General features: G+C 43.1%; 1 protein-coding gene across 1 annotated transcript in view; it reads right to left on the bottom strand.

Annotated features, from left to right (window-relative positions):
- LOC133991583 (inositol polyphosphate-5-phosphatase A) overlaps positions 1 to 20,000 on the bottom strand; it is a 146,677-nt gene that overhangs the window by 25,082 nt on the left and 101,595 nt on the right. Inside the window, exons 9-11 of the mRNA XM_062430039.1 lie at positions 16,516 to 16,600; positions 1,802 to 1,897; positions 444 to 518 (exon numbers count right to left, since the gene is read on the bottom strand). Of these exons, the coding sequence (XP_062286023.1) occupies positions 444 to 518; positions 1,802 to 1,897; positions 16,516 to 16,600 (256 nt within the window). The remainder of the gene's footprint in view (positions 1 to 443; positions 519 to 1,801; positions 1,898 to 16,515; positions 16,601 to 20,000) is intronic.

Genomic DNA, 20,000 nt, shown 5'->3' with positions numbered 1-20,000 from the left:
CAGTGTGTGTGTGTGTGTGTGTGTGTGTGTGTGTGTGTGTGTGTGTGTGTGTGTGTGTGCGTGTGTGGGTTGTGTGATGTAAGAGCATCAGTCAATGCATGTGCACATCTCAGGTCAGCAGCTGCATTAATGATATTTTAGTACATGTGCTTGTTTTTCCTTTACACTGCTCTTTCTATGCCCATTATCCAAGTATGAAAAGACCTCAAATCAAATTTTGTGGCTGCAGAGAATCTTTTGACTTTCATTCTTGTGCCCTGTCCAATTCACAGATAATCAATTTGAAATGTAGTTAAATGGCAGCCGTTGTTACTACACAGTGGAAAAAGAAAGTCTATCAAGTCAATAAAATAAATTAAATTTGTAATGAATAACTTGAAGAGGAGAGATGATGGAGAGTGGATGAATATATAAAGGGTTAGGAAGCCAAGGAGGTGACTTACTGAGGTCCCATTGTTTTCCCGGAAAACGTCCTGGTTGACATAATTAAAAAGCTTCTTTTCAAGTTGAAGAACAACCTAAACCAGCAGCAAGAGAGGAGAACAGGGCTCTGATTAATACCAATTTTAAAGTGAAGTGTGCTTAGTAATTATAGTGCTAATGAACAGCAGTGTGCTGCAGTGGTCAGCAGTACTGTGTTTCATTCAGGCATCACACCACATTATGTTGAATGTAAAAACTACCTGTAATAAAAGAAAGAGGTTTGTGAAAAATGAAAAGCTTGTGAATAATCAATATTTGAAGGAATTATATTCATATTTCCATTTTTGATTTATATATCCATTAAGGCTCAGTCACACTAGCATTTTAACAGTAACATTTCACAGCTAAATGGTTCGTTTTCAGTTTATTAGCTGCAATTAATAGATTTGCACACAGGGTCACAGTAAGAGCCCATTAAAATATTTTGTGACTACTTCAAATTTGATTAACTTTGACACACAAATTTGTGCAGTTGACCAATAGCAACCATCTTGAGAGTCCTGAACTTTTAGGGAACAGAGCTGGAGAGTCCAAAATGGAGGAAGTTATTGTAGCTTTTTAGCTGTCAAGCATCATGCTGTTTAACCCTCTTCTATCAAATAATCAACTTTTCCATGAAAGAGACTTTTTTATAAAATTATTAGACTAAAGCAAAGTTAAGAGTTGATAGAACACATTTCTGTCTAAAAGCGTGAACTTACTGTCCCGTTAATATCCAAGCTAACGAGCTTGCTAACAGTTGGCAAGCTAGCTAGCTTGAAGAGCTTTTTTTTCCTCCTCTTCAGCCTCCCAAATGCTTCTATGAGCAACTAGTGCTAGCATGTTCCCAAAATGGATTTATTTCACTATGTCAATTTCTGGTGTGACCAGACTTAAGTACAGTTTGTATGAGCTCCTTATCCATAGTCAGTGTATTTCCGTCAACATGTTCCAGTTTGGAGAAGCGAGCAGAAGTACTGGCACAGAAGCTAATGTACTGCTGTGGATGGGGCCAGCAGTGTCTAGTGTGTAGAGCCAAAGCAAAGGGCTGTCTGACAGTAAGGTAAAGCAGTTGCATTTTCTAAATGTAGTGTACACTTAAACCGAAAAATTTTTTTAGGTGGGCTTTTTTTTAGATAACTAAAATATGTATGCTGTGCTTAGCTTCCATGCCACTACTCCTGTCTGCTCCTCTGAAGTAGATAGCTGAACACTATCTACTTTAGGTAACACACACAAACCAACAGCATTAGGATGACAATATTATTGAAGTTCCCTTTCAAAACTATGACTATTTTAATACAGTTATGACAAGTCAATATTTTTGCAGGCAGTTTACCTTTCGGTCATTATCACTTTCTCGGAATATTAGCTTGTCAACTTCATTGGTGTCGGCAGTTCGGACTGTCTGCATGGTGGCAGTGGAGCAGAGACTCTAGAGGAGAGAGAGGGAGAGAATAAATGATCAGAAAGACACAAAAGAAGCAGGAGAGAAAGGTAAATGGTAGAAATAAATGCACTTTGTAGGATCATAAGAAAAAAGAAACAGGTGATTAGAATGGATACCTGTGGCTGTCACTCACACATCATACAAACACACACAGTCCTGGTACCCAACACTACACACAATCCTGCGATTCATCTGAATGATTTTTAAAGAACCGTCCCCCAAACTACCAGCTCACTGTCCCTTCTCTTTATCTGGGTCTATGTACTGACCCCATGGACTATGTGCATGGTTAAATTCCCCTTTGTGGACTCTTTTAACAATTAGTTAAACATTCGACCATCTGTGTTTGAAGACAGTTGAATGAGGTAATCCCTCAGCCAGTGGTTCCCATACCACACGGCAGGGACTGGGTGACCTGATTGAAATTCAAAGCACAGATTAGATAATCGGGTCAAGCCAATATAGCGAGCAGAAAAAGGCCCTTTAGACTGAAATGTCACAAATCAGTCCTGCTCCGGCCACGAAGAAACGGCGCACCAGATTAGAACAAACACTGCGCCTTGAGAGAAAGTGGAACAACTTCTCCCCCCCAACTGCCTCAAATCCATTTCTTCATGCTCACCCACATCCCCCTCCCTTTCCCCAAAAGCAACTTTCTAAAGCCCTAACAAATCGCTCCATCTTTCACTCATTTAGGCCATCCAAATGCAGGGTCAATATGGTCCCCTGGCAGCCAAATGCTAATGCGCTTAAGTGCGCTTAAGCAGCTTTGTGCAATGAATAGGCCAAAGAAGGAGCTAGTGAGAAGGGCAAGAGATACTTTCCCTGTCAAAAAGTCATTGTAGCCACAGCTAGCAAAGACAACCACAGAAAGTACTTTTTTACCATCTTTGATTAGAGTCCAACACACATTATATGAACTCGGTATAATTTCTGCTCAAAAAGTCCAGTGCATTTCAGACATTAACAGCAAAATCTACAAGACTCTAGAAAGTCTAGTGAAGGTTGTGAGTTTGGACATATTAAAAATGTGTTTGTAAAATGGACTTTAGTGGTTTTGGATTCTACAAGCATCGGGGGTCTTGTAATTCTTCCAAGCGAGCCCCTTCTGTCGCCCGCTTTTGCAAATCCAAAAATCAGTGGAGCAGAAATCCCTGGCCACTTCACAGTTACCACTGAAGCCAGAAGCACACACACTGCTTACTGGCACCAAAAAAAAGCCTCAATATTTAAAGCGCCAAAATAGCCCCTCCATTCATTTTCAAATGATTCTGATAATCGAGTAAAAAGCGAGGCTCGGATCAAAGAGTGAACGGTCATTACGGAAACAAGTCTTTAATATTGGCAGTGGTACATCTACTGAGCAGATGCAAATGAGCCTAAATATGAACAGAGAGGGCATATAGGTTCCTTCTTCTTAGAGGGATGATGTCTTTCGCAGTGAGATAATTGGTCTGCAGGTTTTGTATTCATGTTAGCTACACCTTGTGCCAAATGTCAGCTCAGTAAGGAAAAAAAAGACAATTAGCTAATGCTGCCTTTTACTTGCAGGAAAATGTTTTTGTCCCTGAATGATGACATTTTACATTCCTGGGTGAATTAAACCATTTTAGCTTAAGGGAAATTAATGTAATGATTCCAAATGCTGATGATTTTTACATTTGGCCGTTTTGCGAGAGCGACGAATCCCCCGATTTATTTAAGGAGAGTATATTTTTTTCGTTTTTATTTCAAAACTAATTAAAATACTTTAGCAGGTCACTTTACTGTATTTATCCTCGGCTGGATCTTTGCATGCAGTGAATGCTGCGATGTGACTGATTGATCCACTCATACGTTTATTGACTGACCAATCGGCGTGTCAGAGCGGTTGGTGTTGGCTGATTACACCGATTGATCACGGCTCTCCTGATGTCCTACTCGGTGAAAAACATCCCCCGTTCCATCCTCGGCCCTCGCTCATCCCCGCTTGCCTCTGTCATAAGATCTTCCCACCCAAACACAGAGATGAGGGGGAAAATGAGAACCCCATGCTGTCACTTAAGGCCATATCAATGCGGTGATGTCTCCCTTTCTCAATGCCAGCAGAATCCAGGTGCTTGTGCAGAAATCTCTGAACAAATCTCTTCTTCATGCGAGCCTTCAAAGCTCCTGCCTCCTTAAGCACATTACACGGAGACACGCTCTCGCTGACCACCCTAAATGATATTACCATAATTCATTTGACTGCAATTGCCTCCTTATTTGATACATGCCAATTAGTCTGAGGGAGGGAGAGAGGAAGACGGGGCAATGGGAAAATATTAACGGACAGCTGTCATGACAAGCGGCTATAGTCCAGTCCAGGAGTCAGGATGTCTTCACTCCTCTGGGCTCTTTAACGGATCCTGGAAAAGTGACTTGGCATTACATCTCTGCATTATGGGTCACAGGTCAACGCTGAGTGTTTGTACAGGGCCAGAGGCCGGGGGGTGGATGGGTGGAGGCGGAGGGGGAAGGCTGGGACGAGAAGGTTGCCGAGGAAGGCGCTGGCTTTGTGCATCAATGGAGGATAATCTCATGACTGTCGAAGGAGGAAGCGGCTGTTTAAAGGAGCTCTCTATTCCAGCTGCTCTCCTTAGAAGAGAGGTTAAAGCAATCTGTGCCACTTCAAAGACCAAAGACACACACACACACACACACACACACATACAACCGAGCCTTCTGTCTCCAGTCCTGCCAACAGATGGAGGCAATCCACTGTGCCCAACTTAAACACTAAGAAACCCACCCCACACAACCACCATGACTTTCCTGACAATGCAAAAGCAGCAGACTCCCTCTCTAAAGATTATGTTAAAAAATTGGTCTTGCACTGCAAAAACATTACATTACAATGCTAAAACCCTCGCCCTTGATTCTAGGAGATGCAGGTCTGGCATCTAAATCTGCATTTTGTTAACCTGACACAAAGTGCAGTTAATAGATAAAAAGGAGTTCTATGTAGATTTTCCAGCAATGTGCAGCTGAATCAGGCACAAACTTTAGAGGGACAAAATGACTAGTGTACTTCTGCACTTGATTTAAGATGTGTTTGTATTGTTTTATTACAGTGTATGTTTTGTAGTGCTTGGACATTGGTCCTGGCAGCTCCGGCCTGTATGAGTTACGATCTAATGCCAAATGTATAATGTACAATATTCCAGGTAAACTTTATCACTATTTTCTTAATGCTAATTGAGTTCATCCTGATTTTAATGAAGATGCAGTCATGTTGAAATGTTAGTCTTGTTAATAGACCTTTAGTAGCAGAAATTTGTGACATAACAGCCAATGTACAATTGATTTGAACTTTTTTAATTCCAATCCCATACAATGATTTAACACTATTCATTAAACTGTCATTCCAGCCCATATAATAATCCATTGAGTGCTTTTAGAACTCAGTGATTAAACCTCAATTAGGTGAGGAGAGCACTGTATGAGACTGTGTGCAGAGAGAGAGAGAGAGAGAGAGAGAGAGAGAGACAGAGGATGAGTGGACAATGAGCTAACTATTCATTCTTCATTACCAGAGGCAGGGGACAGGGGCTCCCCTTTGTGTCAGCAGGGGCAGTGGCATTGTCAGAATGCGCCATTATTTTCTCGCTGCCACGCAAAGTGAGGCTGCCAGCTGAGTTAAGGTGTGCCAAGCGGGGCTGGCAGGTTCAACGTGAATTGCTTAACACTCCGATCACTTTTCTTCCCCATCGCCACGCCGTTCATCACGCTCATCCCACATGCGTGATGGCGACATCTGCCCGAGTGGGGTAGAAGGGGGCATCTAAAGTAGGCAACAACAAATTTGGCCTGCTTGCTTCCCTGCCAGCGATTACACAGGAAAGCCAGTAAATCAGCTGTGACCCCTTCCCACCCGATCTGACTGGACACAAGCCAGAGTTTTCCACTCCTCTCTCTCCCCGTGGCCAGCTAATTTAATGCTTCCAAACACGCTGGATTAATCATTGACAAACAGAACAGGATGATTCAATGTGGAGGATAGGTGAGAGTAGATACGAAACCACCCGCCAAGTTAGCCTAAGTGTGACCCACTGGTCAGCAGTTGACCCTAGTAAAACCTGGCCTGTGTCACCCCCTAACAGCAAGTAACACACACACAAACTTTCAACCCTTCCCATGAACCCATTGAGGAGAGAGAGCTGACGATGAGGTCTTGATGGCACTGTGTTGCGTTGTAGGAGGTCTCCTAACCTGCCACGCCCTCGCCAAAAAAACGAGCAGAGAGGTAAGAGGGCGTGCGAGGTAGTGATAATGTGCCCTATTTATCTTGTGCATTATAACATCTGGGAAACTTCTCTAAAAACAATGGTGAGCATTGAGGGCTGCCATTCTGGCTTTACCTTCACAAACCGGCCAAAAGCATTTGTCCTCTTGGAATGGATAATGGACAGGCCACAAATCATTCAGGACAACAGGACGGAGAGGGGTGTGTGTGTGTGAGTGAGAGAGAAAGTGAATGTATGTGTATGTTTTGTGTGTGTGGTTGTGTGTGTGTGTGTGTGTGTTCCCCCCTGGTATTTAACTTCTCTACTGGCCCATTCTGCAGGGCCCCGCAGGACAAATTGCCCTGCATGGTTGTCTTTGAGAGGCAGTGCAGCGCGCAGAGAAAGGGACAGGGCTGAAACACAGGGAACAGGCCTATAAAAATTCATCACTTTGACCCCGGCGACCTCCCACTACTGGGGGGTTACACACACACACACACACACACACACACACTCACACAGAGATGCACGAGCACGCACTCGCCCACCCACTCACCCGGACTCACCCTCCGAGCTGGGAGCCAATATTCTAGAAATGACATCCACACATTTTAAATAAAGCTTTACACTAACGGAAACACGGTAACTTAAACATGTCCAATAAGACTACTGAAGTCACAGAAGTGTACTAAGCCTCCTGATCTCTCTGTCTCTTTCTCTAACACACATGCACACTAGCAGGCACAATGGCTGTGGAAAAGCCTTCGACACAGGAAAAGGCCACCAGATGCTTCATTGTGACTGTTTCTCTGTGTAAAGTAATGGCAGTAAAAGGAGGGTGGGTTCTCCTGAGGCGTATTAGTCCCACTAAGAGGAGGACATTGTCTCAGGCCGGGCTCTTGACACATTACTGCCACCTATACAAAGAAAAGCTAATGAGAGATTTAATCTGAGATACCTCCCCTGCCACTTTTAGTCAGCACTTTGAAACCAACTGCGGCAGATGTCTGCAAGACTGTTTAACGTACCAGGTTCTCTTAACCTCTCAATAAGGTCATACACGTTCAGATTGCTCAATAGCCATCTTAATGTGGTATTCATTTGAATGTTGTTGTAATGTTTCTGAAAGGGAGGCTTTGTGATGTGAAGGAGTAGCCAGCAGCCGCTACTGCTATTCATGCTTTCTTTTTAACACCGCCGACTAAAAAAAAAAAAACTACATTTATCCCGTTGAGAAAACAAATTCACATCCAACTGTGAAGCAATCACTGAGGCGCATTTAGATATAGCCAAGCGAAGTGCTATTGATAGAGTATAAACACATACTAAGGACCTAAAAACATTGCGGTCTCATTTAGCCGTTCCACCGCAGCTCTCGCTAGGAATCAATTAAAGGAAACGGACAGTGAGGTAATCTGTCGTTGTTGAGTCAATTACAGAATATCGAAGACCCAATCAGTGATCGGTGATTAGTGACCGTCCAATAAGAACGCAGACTCTGCTGAGTTCATTACTCTGGAATTCAATAGAGATCAGGATCGGACAATTAATGAAAGTCTAATTCCTTGTAAAAAAAAAAAAAAAGAAAAAGGGGGACATGGGTGGGTTGGGTGAGATTCTTTCACATGTTAGAAATCTAAGGTTCACTCCATTTACACTGATTGAAACCAGTGAGAATTTCTATAGAACTTATATTACAGCCTTTTGCTTCCCTTGAGGCAACAGTTGAATTAACGCAACAGTTGACGGCTTTTTCAGGCAGGCAGGTGACCAGCCATCTTCCTTCCAGTGTGCACTGGGGAGAAGACCCCAGTGAGGCACAAAACCCTCCTCGCACACAAAGAACATTGATTCAATTGGAGCACTACCCTTTAATTTGTTTGCACCATTTCATCTAAATGATGTGCTTGTCTACCGGGGTGAGAGAGAGAGGTGTAATTCAGCAGAGGAAAGGGGAAAGAGGAAGGTACCGAGGGGAGGAGGAGGGGTCTTGACACCCCACCGCAGGGCGCTAGGCAACCATCTAGTGGGTGGGCTTTGTGATACATTTTACCAATTTTTCATGCCCATCCCTCTTGATGTGACCCCACTCAGGGCCTTTTATGCCCCTGACAGCTCTGCGCAGGAAAACATGCTGCCGCTCTGATAGCATGAAATCGGGAACAAAGACCCCCAGGGAGAGGAGAAGGGGGCCACTGAGGCACGCTGTGCTTCGGTCCCGCCTGGCTCTGGACACAAACAGATGTTAGGCCAGCCCCGGCTCTCTCGGCCCCTGAAAGAGGAGGCCCTGTCGGAGAAATGGGCCTGAAATGCATTGTTTTGGGCCTCCTCTAAGACAAAAACAGGAGCCACTCCTTCTGAAAGGGCCCAGCAATATGGCCGTCACAGATAAATCACATGAGGGAGGGGGGGGGACTGAGAGAAAGGCCCATGAATTCTCAATGTGGCCCTTAATAGGCCCTCTTAAATATGATGGGATATTTGTGCGCGGATGTGAATGGAGCCCGGCGACTTTTAATGTCAGTGGGCAGAGTTGTTTAAAAGCCTGTGGTGCCAACAGTGGGTTTACAGCTGTGTTACAATGAGTCATTCTGTAGGAACATCACTCTGCAGCTAACAGTAAAGATTCACACTATGAAACCTGGAGGCCGACTTGTTTCAATAATCCTATCACTTCTACTGTTACTATGACCTCCTGAAGAACAGCAGAACTTTATATCATCACCCTGTTCTCCTGTTTAATTTGGCTATAGAAGCAATGCTAATGAATCATTTAAATAAAAGCATTGCCTGATTTGAATGGGAACTGTGACTGACTTGTTGATTGGGCAGCCATGCGCAGCCATACTTATAGAGGCTGCTGCTTTGCATATGCATTAGAACAACTATAATGATTATAATGCTGGAAATAGCAATGGAGACGGTGTCCGCACATGTTTGTACACCACTCCTGGCGAGGACATGTGTTATCTTGGCAAACTCTCCATCCTTCAGAGAGAGGAAAAAGACAATTATTGTGCTGTGCTTCACAAAGGCGGAGGACTGTATTAGTCAAAAATAGACTGACATCATACAAGTTGGACACTATGTGCCAGGCACAAAGAGATTCTTCACAGTTTATGCCGCATTTAATCTGGACTAAATAATAGGATCACTGTTAGCTGGTGGCCGTTCCTCCTTTCAAAAGGCGTGGGTCCATTTTTGACTAACAATAGCAGTAACAAATCACCAATAAAGCTGCGAGAAAACAGGTAAAACTGAGCTGGAAGTTGATTATTAGTGATTTATGGAGATATTACATAGTTTAAAGGTGGTGGATTATTCATGGTGAAGTGGCAACATGACAGGACAAAGTCAAGGAGGAGATTAATGATGGAAAGATTGTGTGAGTCAATATGTTTGGGAAAGTGTGCAAGAGAAACAGGAGAATGAGTATATTTAGGGGCAGTTTGTGGCTACAAGCTGTGGCTAAATAGGAAAAGCAGGATTTTTAATTACTTACAATTATTCAGCAGAACTCACTACTCAGTAAATACTAAGAAGTGACTGAACGATCTCTGATAACAGCTGACAATTCTTTCTACAATGGTACATACCGCAATAAAATCAAAGTGCTACCATTGCTTTCAAACAACTGGTTATCCAAAAATGTCTTCCCCTCTCTCTTATTTAAATGAGATACTCTGAGAGAAGAGGCAACAGTGTACCAGTAGTGCAGCAAGTTAAAAGAGAGATCTCTAAATTGGCTCCAGCTGGAGAAGACGGCAGTAATGAATGATTGAAGGGTATCTCAGGTTACATCCCTGACCGGGGCCAACCTCAGGGGCCTACAAGGCAACGTGCCCTCCCAGGCCCCTGTTAGTGCCAGGCTCTGCGCTCATCCTTGGCTTGGTTGATCACGCCATCCCGCTGTTGGCATGGTGTTCCCAGCTGCCAGTCACAGTGCCCCCCCGACCACCACCGCCACCACCTCCGAGTACACAATGGCAATAGCATGGCTGGCGCCGGGCTCAAACGGCCTGTTGTTAATGAGCAGGACCAACAGAAGCCACTGCTTGTTCTTCATTTGCCAGCGTTTTAATTATATGGACAGCGCTCCCATCAAAGCTGCATCGCTCAAGTTACGCCCTCATAGCTGAACTCTTTTTTCCTCTGTGTCTTTAGCGCAGCTGAAAAGCAAACAGAGAGAAGAGAGAGCCAGAGAGAGAGAACAGGCGCTGTTGTCTAGAGGGAATAGTCTCCCTCTATATCCAGATGGGTTATCTCTGATATAATGGGCCCTCATTGTGATAGATTGGACTCTTCTAGGCAGATAATACGCCTTTATTGTATTGTAAGGAAACATCTCCATCACAGGCTTCACCTATGAGACTATAAACAGGCTCGGGTCAAACAGCAGGTGCTAATAACTCTGTTTTAACTTGCATGGTGCAGTAAATGGGTGGAGTTTACTGCATCAGGACAATTGTCTTTGACAGAGAAGTATATTGATTTAGTGGGCTCCAACAAACCATGTAAAGGATTTGCAAATAGAATTTAGCCCAGGTCTGGCAATAAAATAGTCAAATACAACACTCCTCTTAGTATGTTCAGCTTGTTGACACTTTATATTTAGGACTGAATTAAGTGAAGAAGAAAAGAGAATTGCCCTTAAGCACTGTGACATAAAAAATGGTCAAATTTATTGCAATAAGCTTCCCTTTTTAGTGTAAATCTGATTACCTACATGAGGCCCGTTGTGTGTTAATGTGTGTAAATGTATACATGTGTGACTGTGGGTGTAAATACATGAGTATATCTGGGGAAAACTGAAGGCAGCCAAGGAGGGATGCAGTCCCTGGTGTCAGGGGGTTCCACAGAACAGAGGCCCAATCAGTGCTGGCCCGCTGGTTAATGGATGGATGGCCCCCAAAATTAATTAGCCTGACTAATGTAGTGTACACTTAATTACACTGGCTGCCTTTTGATTTATAGCTGGCAAGATACACACATGCTAGTCAAAGTCAGGGCTAAAAAGGGAAAATTGTTTACCCTTTACTGGTGCAAATTATTTACCCAGACTAGGTTCAGCAGCCAGGACAATAACCATCAGCTATCTAATGAACTCTTGTCGGTTGCAACACAAAAACTGTAGGTTTGTAGTTTCCTTCCAATATTTAAAAAACACAAACAGTATCCAATTATTAATTAAAATTTAAGCCAAACATGCTGCTCCAAGATGATTAGTCAATCAAGAGCTGATTCTTCAGACTCAGTCAAGGCAATAGTTTTTCTTCCAGAATGTGAGTTGAGCATCTACACATAGAAGAACATAAATGTGCAAAAATAGAGAGGCACATCCATCTAGAGCCTTGTGTACGTACATAAATACAGAAATGATGGCATTCATGATGAGATTTGTCTGCCCAAAAACCTCCACTGTCATGGGCGTGTGCACTGAGTGACTTCACTGTGTGAGAAATAAATGATCTATCATGCCGGCCCTGTCATTACTGAGCATTTTACAGCATTCATTAGGAGAGGGGCTAGTCTAGGGCCCCACCTTTAATTTCATGCTGCTCAAGCGAGAGAAAGGACACAGGACAAAGGAAGGAAGATTGATGCCTGGTCCGGCCCCTCTGCACTTCGAGTGGACGCAGACAGGGGGCGCTGATTCAAAAAAACTCTCTCACCAGTCTGTGAGAGGCTGGGCTAAGCCTAATGAAATCTGTCTATGTAGCAGCAGATCAGGCCCAATTAAAACAGCCCCACGCCATGTCACGGGGACAGTAGATCAAGTCAGCAATTAACCTTCCCGCTGGCCTCTATCAATCCTTAAATTGGAGCAGGCTGGCCAGCGGCACACAATCTCTGCAGATATTAAATTTACATTCTATTAAGTTTAATTAGGAGGGATTTTAAATATACTAGGAGTCCAGGCACGGAGCCCTGAGCCTGTCATCGACAACGCTGATTCATGACTACTGGCCACTGGCTCGAGGGACACACACACACACACACACACACACACACACACACACACACACACACACACACACACACACACACACACACACACACACACACACACACACACACACACACACACACACACACACACACTCACTGTTATACACCTTATACCACCCACTGACTGAAGTATGGAGCCAAGGAAAACCTGTGTTTGTTGTTTGTGTGAGTGGGTCAACAAGAGTTATCTGACCTGCATCCATGACTAACTGACACTAAGCAGCTGCAGTAGAAAAGGTGAGCATGGATTATTTTAAAGGGTTACTAGTGTAACCTTACTGCTACTACAGTACAAACATGATACATATTGTACATGACTATTATTTGTCCCTCTCTGATTCTGCAGATTTCCTGACCATTACTGCTCCAGTAGATTCACCATCCTCCTGTCCACTCCTCCGATCACTTCTACCCACAACAATGCTGTCTACTGACATCTGCCATCATCACACATGCAGAAGTTCATACGAGGATGTGAACTGTGGAAATTAAGTTTATTAAATGTCTTTACAAGGGGGAAAAACAGCTACAGCTTGAGGAAATGGTAACTTAATGTGTATAAAAATGTTAATCAGTAACTCGTAAATGCTGACTCCAATTGTAGCAGTCACAAAAGCAGGCGCTGGAGCAGTAGAGTTCAGGAGGCATGTGCATTTAGATGCATATCTATAATCAATAATGTTAATAGATTCTAACAGCAATTTGTATCCCAGACCTATCTCGTAATGAATATGCTCAGTTGCCCTCAACTTTGTGATGGGATCCCAATCCCTCATCTATACCTCTTAAGCATAATTATTATTGACTTCTTAGAGAGCTGTAGACCATCTTTTGATAAGGTGACCAAATAAAGAAAATAAACTATTACACCTGCTTGTCCATACTAAATTTCTCCAAAATTGCAAAGTCGACAACCTGCTTAATTGAGACTTTGTTGCAATTTCCAGTTAAGTAGTAATGTGTGTGAAACTACAGCATACCACCCAGGTCCTAAATAATCAAGAACTGATCAAGAGTTTCCCTGTGACCAACATGTCTAGTAATAAATGAGTTGAACATCCTCAGTCTCCCATGTCATATACAGGGATTGGAAATGAGAGGGGTATAATTCAACTTAATCCATTCCAGGTGGGATTTTACCTGTGCACGCTCACACAGGTAACCTTTGGTACGCCAATGGTATTTAGGCAGTCCACAGAAATGTAGTGTCAGGTCTTTGGTGCTAGGTTGTGTCTTCAACATGAAGGATTAAAAGAATTCACGGGAAGCACATCAACAAGTAGGCTGTGGGGTATCTGATTTGCCAGACATCAAAACCCTTTCCTTTGCTGTTCTCCGTTTCATCAGCACCGATGCAAAGCGTGATCAAGCCAAAGCGTGATCAGACCCATGGGAGAGGAGAGGAAGGTTGGTGGGGACTGGACCACCTCCAGGCTGCTCAGCCCTAGCATTAGTCTCCACGTGGCTGTGTCCTTTGTCTGCCAGTCAAAGGACCGCTGAATGGGGGTCAATTGAAACCAATTCCCTCTGTCGGACACAATTAATGGGGTTGCCCGGGCTGGGCAGAAGGGGGGCTGCCGCAGGCCTTTGGTTACTGATCCTGCCGCACAAGCATGCCAGGAATTTGCCACCTGGAATTTGCCCTATGACAATAACAAACCCACCCCCTTCTAAACCCACCTCCTTTTTTTTTTTGTACTCACATGGATACATCCTAAAATACCCCCTGTCCCATACACCCACCCACAAGGCAGGATGGGTGACAGGGAAGTGGATAGTGGTTGTCCACAGTCTAGTCACCCACAATGGACCAGGGACAGAGAAGAAGAGAAGTGGTGTAGCGTGCAGCTGTAGAGAAATGTCCTGGAGTATTTTCTGACCCAGTGACTCTCAAAGTGGGGCCTAAAGATACACATGGGTGCTCGAGGGTTGTCTTGGGGCGTTGGACTAATCAAAAGGCAAGTCGTTTAATTTTGCGATCATTTCATCCACTTAACATAGAGAACGTATCCATTCATCTACGTGGGCCCTTTGCAAAATTCCTATCGATTTAATGAAGAGAGGGAATAGTGAGAAACTAAAGAAATGAGATTCGCAGTGAGAACGAGAGCCAGTCTCTCTGTGTCTGAATCAATCTTCAGATAAGTATGGACGATCGATTCACCACCAGCCCATCTACAGTTAAGCACTTCAGTGGATGTGCACTAATTGTCCTGTTGACATTAATTGTCATTAAAGGGCTTAAAACGGCCGCCCGGCTGTGAGTTACATCCCCCGCTGAGGTTGCAACCCATTTGTTTATTGGTGACATCACGGCTCTCCCTGCCGCTAACACACAGGTCACTGTTAAATCAGACAGGTTGACCACTGGGCTCGATGGGTTTATATGTAGCAGTGCTGCATGATGCGTTTTTCACAGATGACATCATCAACATTTTCTGTTGTTCCCATTTAATGGTTTGAGGGACACTCATTAAGCTGGAGGGACAATATCTAGGTGTGTGTGTGTGTGTGTGTGTGTGTGTGTGTGTGTGTGTGTGTGTGTGTGTGTGTGTGTGTGTGTGTGTGTGTGTGTGTGTGTGTGTGTGTGTGTGTGTGTGTTCCATGCAACAGCCCACAAGTCTAACTTCCTGAGTGTGAAAAAAGCCCCCCTGCATTGCAGTCACAACCCTTTAAATGGGGCGAATCAATCAGATTTATTTGGCCCAACAAATTGGTTTGTGTGTGTGTATTTGTGTGCATGTGTATTCGCTCTTGATGTGAATGTGTATGTGAATGGGGGCCAAGGTGCATAAGAAAGAAGCTGTGCAGGGGGGGAGAGGGGGCAGAGATGGACACACACCCATGCAGGCCTAACACATCCCTAGAAAAGGGGTCATGACCCCTACTGCACTCAAACAGCATTTCAGAGTGGTGGAGACATGGAGAGGATGAGTGCTTACCTACCACAGAGCAGCACGGACAAGACAAGAAACATGAGGAGAGAGTTATCTAGATTAGCTACACACGATAAACACAGATAGCCTCAGACGGTGCCCAAATCATCTCATCTGACTTTCTTTGATTAGATGCTTTCCTTTTAGCTTGATGCATCCGTGTTGCCTGCCAGTAAAGGCATTGAAAACACATTTTTCTTATAAAGCCAAGTAACATTTTATATATCTTAATGTGTACAACACACTGTCTTTTGTCGCAGAAATGCTGATAAGATATAAAACAGCCTCATCATTGATATAAAATCACTGTGGCAACCTAAATGTGCGCCAGGTGACATTTAATTGCAATAGTTGACTTCTGAATGGCCCCAGTGTTTGCACATCTGCTGTTGTGGATTCTGTACTTGGATTTATTATCTCCTTAGCAACGCATGTTCACATGATCACTGGGTTAATGTAACCCAATTACAAAATCAAAATCAAATGTACTGCACAAACTTTGAGGCAATCAATCAATGCCCCTGATAGATTGCTGAGTAAAAACATGTGACGGTTATCCCACTTAGCTGACCCTCTGGTGATTTACTGCTCCCCTAGTGGTCAGATGTTAAAACTACAAAAAGCTTTCTTCTTGTGCGCCACACAGGGTAAAGTCCTTCCTAAGTCATTTGAGCAAAACCTTCATTCAGAAAACCTCCCCTCCTCTTCCCTTCTCCCATGAATGGAGCTCTGGTTGAAATGAACAATACCCACACCTTGAACAGACCCACTGATTCGAGGGCCATTGTGCTGCAGAGGAGGGAGAGGATCGACCAACAAGTGGCTCTCCCACTCTGTTATCATAGAACGACACTGTCTGCGGTGGGCCTTTATGACTTGTTATGCCGCTAACCCCCCCACCCTCCACCCCATCCACAATCTCCTCATGGAGAGTGCTGAATGACTGCACTACCTTGGCTCTCACCGGCCTCATTTGCACCAAGAGAAGGAGGGGAGGAGAAGGAGAGGGAGGGGAGCAAGAGAGGAAAGGGGGGGAGTGAATGGCACCATAACATAACAATGCACTTGGAGGCTCCGTTGGCAAACACAGCTGGGCAAGCCACAGTGAAGCATTTAATGAGTCATAACTCTAAAGAGACAGTGGGCTACTAAAACCACTTTTACTATATTGCACTCTCTCTCTCTCTCTCTCTCTCTCTCTCTCTCTCTCTCTCTCTCTCTCTCTCTCTCTCTCATATACACACACACACACACACACACACACACACACACACACATACACAAACACACCTAACAGAGTTTGATAGTACATAACTACATCTGTATAGAGCATTTCAGTAAACAGCTGTGCACACATGTACACAATTAGTTCCACAATCACCATTTCATCAAGTAGGAGACAAAAAACACTCACCTCAATAACCTGCTTTGAGTCCAGCCTGAAGTTAAAGTCCCCAAAGAAAAAATATGGCAACCTCTCATACCGCTGGTCCCCGATCCTGCAAAACATTACAGCCACCTGTCAGAGAGTGTTTCAAACAAGCATCACGACCTCTGATGCACCAGAAAAACATCATTCCTAATAATATTAAATTATAAGCATGGGTTATTAATAGCAGGAAAAAACTCTGAAAACCATCAGCTGGAGAAATGTAATCACTGGTTGTTAGAGGGCTGTTAAAGAGTTCATCTGATGATTACTCTGACCTCTGGGCATTTAGTTGATGAGGACCACAGCACCACCTGGTGGTCGGAACACTTTGATTGGGGGTTTTCATCTTAATAGAGGAGGGATTTTTTTTTTTTTTTTTTGGAAACGTTTTGCAACATCTTTTTGTGCTCTTGTCATTAATTAATTTTATAGCATTCATAGATTATCAGATATTACATAAAGTATTACAAACATTAAGTTGGAACATATAGAGGACAGGATACAAAAACATGTCACAGGCCTTTTATGAGGATTAATGAGGTGTGTTTAAACAACTTGCATTCCTGAAAAAATAAATAAGTAAATAAAATCACATTCTTAGACAAACTGTGTATCAGGGGTCAGAAACATCTCAGTGACCCATCACCCAAATTGAAACTCCTTTACTGTACCTGTTCCAGCTGGCAAAGTGCTGGGAGATGAAGTAAACATGCCTTCAATGAAAACTGTTAATTCTCAGCTGACAGTACAATTCAATTAATACATCCTGATTATTTCCTTTGATGGCAAAGTGAGTGAATTTGACAGAAAATTCACTTTGCTGAAGTGATCAAAAAAAGAACGAACTGACCGAAAACAAGATATACAACCTGTAAATGCTCTCTGTGTTGATCCTGCGCTCAGTGAAGAGACAGATAAGACTAACTGAACCTATAAGCCCACCAGCTGATTTGTTGGTGGGCTTATAGGTTCAGACCAGGAGTCAGTAGCAGACTTGTATATCATGGGCTCTCTATCCACCCAGTCTGCTGTAGATTCTGCTTCACTTGGACTATGACCAAAAGGAATCTATTGTTTGTGCGTTTTTGATGCCTCTAATAGGTTGTTTAATCCAGCACATTTTAATGTCTCCTGTCTAATGTTTTTAATGCACTGAATGCATTGCTTTTTAAAACTGGAGAGTTAAGTGTCAGAGGATTCATAGAGTATAGATCCACCCTTTCATGGACCACTTCCAAATATCCAGAACCTTGCCACAGCGCCAGCATCCCAGTGCCTAAAAAAAAAACCGCACCTAAGCGACATATAATTAACTCCTATGGCTCATCACCTACTTAAAAGTGGCTCTTCTACAGAGCACAGATAGGAAATTAAGGTGGACGTAGCGCAGCCTCTTGTGTAATTAATGATTCAGGATGCTTGGCTCGCTATCTCCACTAATCGCGCGGATAAATCTCACTGTGGACTTCCCAGGCCCAGATAACAATATATTTATGGGGCTGTAAAGAGAGAGAAGCCTCTTCTTGGTGGTGGGTCTCGGCTCGGCCGGCCGTCGTAAAGCATGCTATCTTCCTCTCTGTGAGGCGGGGGAAGAGTGAAGGGCAGGGAGGCGAAGGGGACTGGAGTAAGAGGCGGGGAACATGGCTATTATATTAAATAGAGACTGTGTAACTTTGACATCCCATTATATTAAACAGACACTAGATCGTCTTTCTATCCCGAAGGGTTTTTTTTTTTCCAGGAGGGGTCAATGTGGAGATGGGAAGAGCGTCAGGAATTTCATCTTCAAAATAAGAATGAAAATGTTGCGTGGTTGTGATTGACGTGATAACTCAAGTCAAGACTGTTCTGGACCATTAACCAATTGACAAATGGCTACTTGAGAATAAAATCCACCATTTTTATGTTACTTTATTTACTAATCAATCAATCATTCTTAATTGTACTTGCAATTTGGGCTTAAAGTAATGCTAAGTTTTATTATCAACTCAATCTGCCAATTATATGCTTGACTGATCAGTCAGCTGTTAAGTCTTTAAAATAGAAACAGAAAATAGTGAAAAAAGCATATTACAATTTATCAGATCCCAACTTCACATAGTCAAATTGTTTTATTTTGAGCAAGACCCCAAAATATAATTTAAAAAAACTAAAACTTAACAAATCCTTACATATGGGAATCTGTAACTAGTGAATCTTCCTAATTTCTTCTAGAAAGAAGCAAAGGTCTTTGTGATCAATTTTCTGCCAATCAACATGTCTAAGACTTTTCAACACATAACGGCGTACAGCTTGATGTTAATAGCATAAAACTGGTAGTATTGTGGCAGTGTGCACAGCTGTTGACAGTGGTGTATTTACATATTAAATCTTCATCGCAGCTAAAATAGAAAAATATTTCAGACAATCAACGAAAGTTTCACCTTAATTCTGGGAAAGCAGAAAAAAGTCTGCACACTGTAACTCCCAGACCAGTGCAGGTATAATTTAATATCAAGAGTGACATTTTGAGCCTCCTGCTCTTCTTCAGATTAAAACAAGGATGTACAGTCAACATCTTGAATAGATCAAGGCCGAGGTCACATGATGTGTCAATGCCATACTATATTTAAAGGTGTACATATATACGTGTAAAGAAGATCATACAACCCATAATAGTGTATACTAATTTAGTTCAATTTTGGGATCCATCTGCTTCTGGAAAACATGATTCTCTTTTACTTGAGTGTACCACTCCTTCACAGCTTGAGTTTTCAAATTGGCACTTTTAAAGCATTTGGTGATCTCAAAACCAAAGGACCACTGGTTTCTGTAGCTGTAAGATTCTACATTGTGAGGATGCTGGAGCAAAAGCATTAACTCCTACAGTCTGACTCACTGCTCATCACTACGGATAAGAAGCTAAATACTTAAAAAGACTGTGGTAGTAATCACACACACATAGTTAAAAAGACTATGTGTGTGTGTGTGTGTGTGTGTGTGTGTGTGTGTGTGTGTGTGTGTGTGTGTGTGTGTGTGTGTGTGTGTGTGTGTGTGTGTGTGTGTGTGTGTGTGTGTAAGCAGTAGCTCATTAATACACTCAAACTGGGACTGATGTCATTAATGACCTTACATCCTGGTGCTAAGAGACTCAGCTCTATTCAAACAGGGTTAGTGGCCAGTTTATCCTGTTGTCCTGAATGGAGAGCAGTAAAAATGGCTGTACACAGGCGTCACTGCTGGCTGTTATATGCCTGGGAACTCATGTAGAGTTTACCACATGCCAGCAGCTACGAGTAAAGAATATAAAGAGTCAGCCCGCAAAAAATTCAAACTTCAGTCGGTAATCTGTACAAATGCCGATCGGACAATGGTGTAAAAAGGTAAAAAAAAAAGAGGGTTAATGGATGAATGGGGAAGGAGAGGAGTGAGTGGAGGAGTTTCTAAGAGGAAAAAGGGATGGTGAGAAGTGAAAGAGAAGGAGTTGG

The sequence above is a fragment of the Scomber scombrus genome, chromosome 12, assembly GCF_963691925.1.
Source record: "Scomber scombrus chromosome 12, fScoSco1.1, whole genome shotgun sequence".
Lineage (NCBI taxonomy): Eukaryota > Metazoa > Chordata > Actinopteri > Scombriformes > Scombridae > Scomber > Scomber scombrus.
Note: the sequence above shows the minus strand (reverse complement) of the source record. Positions and strands in the feature narration are given on the sequence as shown.